General features: G+C 47.2%; 1 protein-coding gene across 1 annotated transcript; it reads left to right on the top strand.

The window, feature by feature from the left end:
• Positions 1-218: 218 nt before the first annotated feature.
• On the top strand, positions 219-1,932 carry LOC123166385 (60S ribosomal protein L31). Its single transcript, XM_044584182.1, has 2 exons — positions 219-409; positions 1,454-1,932. Exons 1-2 carry the CDS (start codon positions 321-323, stop codon positions 1,731-1,733), a joined length of 369 nt encoding a protein of 122 aa, XP_044440117.1. The 5' UTR covers positions 219-320; the 3' UTR covers positions 1,734-1,932.
• Positions 1,933-9,329: the final 7,397 nt, after the last annotated feature.

Raw genomic sequence — 9,329 nt, 5'->3', positions numbered from 1 at the left:
TGGCAAAGAATAAGATTTGTAGTGACCATAGCCTATGTGTCGCTTAAAAAGACCAGGAGCGGTGAGCGCGCATACGGACCTTTAGCAAGCTCCCCAAGTCCATTGCCAAAGGTTTTCTCCGCGCGGCCCGCCCCCACTTTGCTGGGTCATGGGCTAAACGGAGGCCCATGACATATCAGCGGCACGTGCGCCCTTCCGAACGCGAGCATATAAAAGCCATTCCCCGTCGCTGGTAGGGTTTTCCTCTCGCGCCGCCGGAACAGAATCGACCCGGAGGGAGGAAGCAGCAGCAGCAGGTCAGCGAGGGAGGAGTAGAGGGGATGGCGGACAAGAAGGGCGGAGCGCCGAGGAAGGAGGAGGTCGTCACGAGGGAGTACACCGTCAACCTCCACAAGCGCCTCCATGGCTGGTATGCATCCTCCCAGCCCTGCTACTTCTGCTCACCGGTCCGTTCCCGCTACAAGATCTGACTCGATTGTTCACGCCGTCCTGCTGTATTCATGCCAAGAACATCAATATGTAGTGAGATTTCGATTTGCGGTGCCAAGATCGTGCTCGCTGTTCTCGCACGTCTTGGTTCGAATAGATTGAACAATTTCCTGATGCTGCTGTGTCTGTTATCAACTTATTATAGAATGTGCCCTGTCATACTTCTCTAATCTCGTATGGACGTGAGCTGAGAGGTATATACTCATAGAGCTGTACTATCACGCTCCATTTTTCAGTTTGGATTACTGCTAGCTGTACTGTGATCCAGTTGTTATTATGAGTTGCTAGCTTTTATTCTCCGGTCTCGTTGATGCATAAGCCGAGAGCTTACATACTAAGAGAGCTGTACCATCACATTCCATTTGCAACCTACTCATGCAACTAGTTGTAATCCTATTCATGTTGGTCGTTAACTCTATGACAATTTAGCTATGCCCATGGGCAGTTAAATTTGCTTGCCCCACCTAAGAAGGTTGAACCAGATCAGCCTGGCACAGTTGCTTGTTCGATAAGATTTTCCAATGGTTTGTGTACAATCAGTTTTTATTCTGCTCTCGAATTGTAGGAACGGTGCTTAAACGTAGTTCATTCAGGTCATGAATAAAGCTGCTTTCTTGTTGTCAGAGTTGGTTAAATTAGGGCTAGTTTGGATATCAGTGATTTGAACCAATCACTTATCATGGAAACTACTTTGATCTTAATGTGCCGCCTGCCTCAGATGGCATACCTTGTTACACTTTGATCCGACTCAATCCCGAACTAAAATGCTCTATTTAATTATTTCTACTTGTCATTGAACTAACCTACTTGAGTATTCTCAGCTAACATATCATGATACCATGTTTTAGGCTTTTAGCTGCCATATGAAACTGTTCTATTCACATTTACCCCAACCAGTTTATCAATATTGATGTGTGTTACAGTTAAATGTGGTCCCTTCTTAGTCTTCTATAATGTTTGACAGTACCTTCAAGAAGAAGGCACCTAATGCCATCAAAGAGCTCAGGAAGTTTGCACAGAAGGCTATGGGCACGACAGACGTCAGGATCGACGTGAAGCTCAACAAGCTCATCTGGAGCAGTGGGATCAGAAGCGTGCCCCGTAGGGTTCGCGTGAGGATTGCCCGCAGGAGGAACGATGAGGAGGACGCCAAGGAGGAGCTCTACTCACTCGTCACCGTTGCCGAGGTGCCTGCTGAGGGTTTGAAGGGGCTGGGAACCAAGGTCGTCGATGACACTGAGTAGACTCTTTTCTTTATCTACATCGTTAGAATGAGCTGTTATTTGGAATTGCACCAGCATGCTTTTTGTATCCCGCAGAAGTTTTGGAGTATGGAATATCGGGAGCTATCTATTTTCCTTCATCTAAATCTTGATGATTGGTTTTGTCCTTCATACTGTGCTCGTTATTGGCGTCAATACAGGATGTGCAGTTGAGCTTGCAGTTGGAAATGTGGTTCATAGTTGGTAGTGTGATTAATGTTTTCCACGTATGGTTTAAGAATTGGAAGGCCTGAAGGTACATACCTTTTGTGTCAATAGATAGTGCATGATCGATTGGTGTTGCATGTTTTTTCAGGAATTTGTATTGATGTGTTTTGTTGCACCGTATCTAAAACGTAGAATTTGTAGTCAGTGTATTTAATCTCTTAATTTTTTTTATATAAACTGATATTCCACATATCAGACAATAACAACCTTTTGTCCCAAATAAGTTGGAGTAGGGAACCCGGAAGAGGATGCACTGGTTCGCCTGTGGAAGATGGAAAAAGAGGGAGGAATGGGGTTTTCGAGATATACACTGCCTTAACCTTGTTTTGTTGGCCAAACAAGCTTGGCGACAGATTGATTACCCTGACTCTATTTGAGCAAGGATTCGCAGGGCAAAATACTATCCGGAAGGGGACTTGCTTAATGCCACACTAAAGAAGAAAGCAAAGTATCATGGAGGGTGTGGAGACTTTGAAGTTGGGATATATTTGGAGGATAGGAGATGGACACAAAATAAAGATTTGGTCAGATGCATGGATACCACAATCCAACAACGAAGACCGACTACACCTCGCGGAGCTAACTTGTTATCCATGGTGGTTAATCTTATAGACCCAACAACAGCAGTGGAACGTGCAGTTGATTGAGCAGACGTTCTGGCCCATCGATGCAGGGCCGGCCCTCACATCTTAGAGGCCCTTGTGCGAGCTTCATCTAATGGGCCCCTATAATGTCTTCCAGTAAAGGATGTAGCACCGTTTTGAGATTCAATTAATTGATTTAGATGTTAGTTCTTTTTTTCTTTTCTCACAACCAGATAATTGCTTTTTTGCCAACATTGTTAAAAAAAAGGAGAGAACCTGATTTCTTAAATCTTGGTTTTGGAGTAAATTAGAAGAAATTTCATGGTCCATCTATCCAATAATCAAATTTTTTTGCAATGCCACAACCTGCAGAATTACCTGACTGCAATTCATACAAGAAAAGAGAAATTAAGTAGGTCAGACATCAGCAATGGCTTATCATGATTTTTGTTTATTACATCAGCTCATCATATAACAGAAATAAATAGACAAGGATCAAAGAATTGGGATCAAAAAATTATACGAATGAGCAATGGCTTTGGTTCTTACCTTGAACAGTGCCTGGACTTCACATCTCCACCGCCTGCCCTTCACCCTGAACACGGCTCTCACCATGGACGGCCATGCTGCAGGTTGCTGCTCACGCGTTCCTGCCAGGGGCCCAGGGACCCGAGTGTGTCGTTGGCTGGCCTCCATCTGTCGGGGTCCCTTGGGGCTGTTTATAGAATGCAAGGAACCAAAGTAATTTATTGATTAACTTCGTAAATTGGGGCCTAGCCTCTTAGGAAGTCGGGGCAATCAATTTTTGGTAAAGAAGATGAAGAACGGGAGATGAACGAGGGCGTGATTCAAGGAGCCAGCGAAGGAGAAGGGATTGATGTTCGTGTGTGACTTTGTTTCCTTTTTCAAGAAATATATACATTGTATATAGCATGTAGGTGCACAGCGTATGGGCCCCTGCTGAGGCTGGGCCCTAGTGTCGCGACCGGTTTTTCAATAAAATAATTATTGAGAGACCGATCCCTTTTACGGACCAGCGAGGAAGAATTCCTTCTCACTGATAGACAATATCTTGGTCACAGAAGAAAAATACCAGGAGTACTAAATATAATACAAGGTTGAGCAGGGACTGCCCAACAATTTATTACATGCACGCCGCTAAAACAAAACGGCGGATAGGGTGGCAACTACTAACTCACGACAATAACGGTGGTGGAAATATCACCGCGAAGCGAGTGATATGATTCCAGAAGACTACAACTCATCGAGCGTCGGAGTGAGGCTCGAGAAGACTTATTGCGGGTGGTGGAAGCGTAAACAATACAAGTGACCAATATCCGGGATCGCGCAGGACTGACTGGGACTCCTCTAGGCGTCGGACGCGCTATCAAACTCTTCATCCAAGAGATCGCCTTCGTCAACATCTGGCCAAATCAACAAGCCAGGTGAGTACTATGAAAGTACTCGCAAGACAGTTCGGACATAAGGTATGACAAAGGTAAACATGAAGCACATGAACAAATTAACCAGTGCGATCAGACATAGAGGTAATAAATACTGGGTGCCAAGCGAGGGTCTGAATGACACCTCGAGCGGAAACTGCAGAAATAGTAATACTGGTGCCAAACGAGTGTCTGAAAGACTCCTTGAGAGGAAAATGCGGAATAATAATGCCACAGTCGGGCGTCGGGGCGACACCACATAAAGGGCTTATTACAGAAAATAAAGGCAGTGCATGCCACAGTCGGACGTCTGAGCGACATCACAGAAAGGGCTTATATTTAAAGTAAAGAACAAGAACACGCCACAGTCGGACGTCTGCGCGACGTCTCATAAAGGGCTTATATCACAACTCAATAATACATTGGTTCGGGAACATAAGTATCACAAGCATGAGACAAATATAAAGTTAGTCCATCCACAGGAATAACAATAAATCTGAATTTACCACTTGAGCTTGTTCTCCGGGGACAAGTTTTTCACACAGATGGATATGGATATAATACTTACACTGCTTGATCATGGATATGATGATTTGGAAAGAATTGACTCTGCAGAGTTTGTACTTAACCACAGCCAACGGATTTCAGTAGTCACGGGGACTAGTTCCGTCTACGGTGTTTTGGAAGAAACACGTCTAACCAGTACACACCCAATTCAACCATCCGAAGCCAGGGATCACCCTCGGCAACGTCCAAGAAAAACCTTGAGACGGGGAGGCTACAACCTCGCGTAGCATGGGATCAAATTTTTATACGCGCGCTCTAAGGGGGTGCCCCCCCTCTCGGTCCCAACCGGAAACACCCATGCCCCCTGACCGGATGACTGGCTTTAATCCTGGGCCAAGGTACCATCATCCCGGCCTCTCTGTTTGGTGTGTACACGGAAAGAGGTTACCAACTTACTAAACCGCACCCTGGCAATGAGACATGTGGTAGCACGGAATGGGGAAAGAACGATAACACGGCTCCAACCATGTTAACGTCGGAAGAGTCGGATGACACAAGGCTGGTATGCTACAACAGTACCACCTTGCTGCCCTTCATGTCATCACATGATTAGGCCATCTCTCATCAGAGATCATCGCAACTCTGGAACATGCGGGAAAAGAACGATAACGTAGCTCCAACCACGTTAGCGTCGAAGAAAGTCGGATGACACAAGGCTGGTATGCTACAACAGTACCACCTTGCTGCCCTTCATGTCACCACATGATTTGGCCACCTCTCATCAGAGGTCATCGCAACTTTGGAACAACCGGGTCGTTGCCTTACAAGCAACGAGGCATTTACCGACACTCATATGCCACGCACAAAACTTTCACGTGAACATGAAAAACATCTGTCATATCAAATGTTCAAAACATGCTTGCCTGGTTCGGAGAAGTCGGAGTCTAGCTCGGCGAAGTTCGCGGCCCCTTCACCTCTCCCGGAACCTACGGCAATCACGAAACGGGTACTAACGTGAAAACCAACACATACACAGAAACTTTTCCAAATATTTTTCAAATAAATCCCATAAAAAACTAGACAAAATTTGAAGATTGTAAGAAAAAGAATCACTCAAAAATACCTTTTTATTAAAAAGTTATAAAGGTTTCTGTCCAGGGACTTATCTGTAATGAAACAGAAAAGTTCCAGGGTTTTAACTGAGAAAACAGAAAACGCTTCGGCTGGGAATGCGCAAGCGCAAAGGAGAAGACGTATTTTGCCCGAAGGCGCCAACAGAAAACGTTTCGCGAATAAAAGAACAGAGGCTGACACGCGGGGTCCACATGTCAGGTTTGAAAAGCTCGCCGGCGCCCGAAGACTGCGGTGGACGCCGGCGTCGAACCACGGCGAGTTAGGAGAAACGGAGGGTACCAAGAGCTTCAGCGCCTTCTTCCGCGTCGGTGGGTGGTGGACTCGTCCAACGGGGAGCACCACGTCGACGACGACACTTTCTCCGGCGGACGGCGGCTCGGGTGAGGATGGGGAACTCCGGTGGAGGGCTGCAAACTACGAATTGAGGCGCGGGTTAGAACGAGTGATGCAAGGTGAAGCTACTGGCAAGAGAATGGAGGCGGAGGAGCACACACGGGGGCGAATCGGGCTGGATCCCGTGGCGGGTCGCGGCGGCCGGAGTTGAGGAAGGAGACCTCCTCGGGGCTCTTCCAGTGGCTAGGCGTGCTCTAGGGGGAGTGCAGGGCTGGTGGGTGCTCGAGTTGAAGCTCGAGGCCCCTATTTATAGGCAGATCGACGGGGTGGCCGTGAACGGAGAATCTCCGGCGAGCGATTACGGCGGAGCAGTGGGTTGGCAGGTGGTTTGAGCGGTCGGGCAGCATCAGTGGAGGTTACTGGATTCGTTTTACAGCTAAACGGGGTTGGTCTTGGTGTAATGGCGTCGGTCCACGGTGAGGTGACCGCATGGGCTCAACGGCGGCAGAGAGCGCGCTCCGCGCCCTGCGGTTCACGACGAGAGCGGCAGCGCGTTCGGGGGAGTGGAAGGCCACGCGGCGAGCTCCGGTGGTTTGGGCGGCGCTGGGTGGCGTCGTCGGCGCCGTGTCTCCCGCTGGCGTCCGCAAAGCCGCCGCCGGCGTCGGTCACGGGGCGGCGCACCTTCTGCTGCTCGTCGCCGACGCCCGCAAGGTGCCAGGCGTTCGTGTGGTGCAGGAACAAGAGGGCGGGGACGAGGAGCAAGGCGACGCGGTGGCACTGGCGAGATCGACGTCCGCTTCTGAAGAAAACGACAGCAGCCACTTGACTGAATCTCTGAAACTCTGAACTTGACAATGACCATGCACTGCAGGTGTTCGACAAAGATTTTGGCCATGAGATAAATTTTTCTGGAGCTGTAACTTGGTGAGATGACCACTCAAAGCACCCAGGGGCTGCCTGATTTTACTTGGAATTTTTGGAGAAGGTTTTGAATGAATTTCACCAAATTTGACAAATCTGGTCCAAACTTGCAGCAAGTGTAGTTTGAAAATTTTGAACTGAAGACCAGTGGATCTTCATAGTTCTAGGTTGGGGGTTCAAAGGACTAGGAGGGAGAGTTGGTTTGGTGGCAAAAATCAAAACAGAAAATGGAGTTCCTTTGTAAATCTCCAAGTGGTAGAATAGAGGACAGAAATTTGTTTGAATATAATTTGAATGGAAATAGATACATGGGGAGGTTCAACTTGCTGGATTTGGTGTAAAACATGATCCAAAGGTGAGGGAAGGGTTAGGAGAGAGCATTTGCACTAGGGCCATGGCAAGGAGGAATTGTTGAAAGTGGCAAAGGACTTTCCAAAAGCCATAGTGCAAAAATTCAAAAAGGTTTTCAAAAGTTATTTTTCCCAAATGAAAAACATTTTGTCTTGAGTCCAAATGAAAAGCAAGGACTTCCAAGACCAAAGAAAGATCTTGGGTGAATCCCAATAAAGTTTTTGCCATAAGGAAAAATTATATGAGAGGGAGAGTTCTCTTGAAGAAAAATTTAAATCACTCCCCTCAAGTTAAATAAAAATCTTTTGAAAAAATCCAAATAAAAACTTGGATGTCACAACACTTACCCCCTTAGGAAAATCTCGTCCTCGAGATTTCTGCTGACCCTCAAATAGGTATGGATACTCTGCTCGAAGGAAATCCTCCCTTTCCCATGTAGCTTCATCCTCAGTGTGGTTGCTCCACTGAACCCTGAAAAACTTTGTCGTTTTCTGACGGGTCCTCCGTTCAGACTCTTCTAAGATCTTTACTGGCCTTTCTCTGTAGGTGAGATCTGGTTGCATATCAATGTCCTCATGAGGTACATGCTTTTCTGGGTTGCTCACACATTTTCTTAGCTGTGAGACGTGGAACACGTCATGGACGTCTGACAGCTCCTTGGGTAGGTCTAGCTGGTAGGCAACCGTGCCTCTTCGTGCCTTTACACAAAATGGTCCAATAAATCTTGGGGCTAGCTTCCCCTTAATCTTGAATCGTTGCAGACCCCTCATTGGAGATACTCGGAGGTATACGGAATCACCGGGTTCAAATCTGACCTCTCGATGCTTCTGATCATAGTAGCTCTTTTGTCGGCTCTGTGCTGTCTTGAGTCTGTCCCTGATTTGTTTAACTTTCTCCTCGGCCTCTTTAAGCATGTCTGGGCCGAAGATACGGCTGTCACCTGTTTCTGACCAATTCAGAGGGGTACGACACCTTCGTCCGTACAACGCTTCAAAGGGTGCCATTTGCAAGCTGGCTTGGTAACTGTTGTTGTAAGCAAATTCGGCATACGGCAAACTTTCTTCCCAACTGGATCCATAGGTGAGCACACAGGCTCTTAGCATATCCTCTAGGATTTGGTTTACACGTTCCGTCTGTCCATCAGTCTGAGGGTGGTATGCTGTACTGAAAGCTAGTTGCGTGCCCAGAGCTTGTTGTAGGTGATCCCAAAATTTGGAGACGAATTGGGTGCCTCGGTCTGATATTATAGTCTTTGGGACTCCGTGCAAGCAAACTATACGGGAGAGATAAAGTTTTGCCAGTCTTTGTGTGGAGTAGGTAGTCTTCACGGGAATGAAATGAGCAACCTTGGTTAGTCGGTCTGTGATGACCCATATGGCGTCATTTCCGCGTTGTGATCGGGGTAATCCGACAATGAAGTCCATTCCGATTTCATCCCATTTCCACTCCGGTATCCTGTTAGGCTGGAGTAGCCCTGCTGGCTTTTGGTGCTCGGCCTTGATGCGCTGACATGAATCGCAACAAGCAATGAACGTGGCTATATCTCTTTTCATACCGTGCCACCAAAATCTTTCCTGGATGTCCTTGTACATTTTGGTTCCTCCAGGATGGATCGAGTATGGGGCGGTGTGGCTTTCCGTCAAGATCTGTTGCTTGAGTTCCTCAATGTTAGGTACGCAAAGTCTGTCTCGGTACCATAATGTCCCTTCACTGTCTGTGACGAACTCTGAAGTCTTACTAAGATTCATTTTCTTCTTTATGCCTTCAATGCTGGGATGTCCCTGTTGAGCCTTCTTGATTTGTTCCACTAGGGTGGGCTGTATCTCCAGGTTCGATACGGTGCCCTCAGAGACTAACATCATGTTGAGCCTAGTGAACTCTCGCTGAAATTCAGGCCTCAAATTTTGCTGACCGTCACTGTCCGGGCTGGGGTTTCGACTAAGGGCATCAGCCACTACATTTGCCTTCCCCGGGTGGTAGTGAATACCGACGTCATAGTCCTTGACCAGTTCCAACCAGCGTCGTTGGCGTAACTTTAGCTCTGGCTGTGTGAAAATATATTTGAGGCTCTTATGGTC

The sequence above is a fragment of the Triticum aestivum genome, chromosome 7D (assembly GCF_018294505.1).
Source record: "Triticum aestivum cultivar Chinese Spring chromosome 7D, IWGSC CS RefSeq v2.1, whole genome shotgun sequence".
NCBI lineage: Eukaryota > Viridiplantae > Streptophyta > Magnoliopsida > Poales > Poaceae > Triticum > Triticum aestivum.
This window is presented reverse-complemented; position numbering and strand designations above follow the sequence as displayed.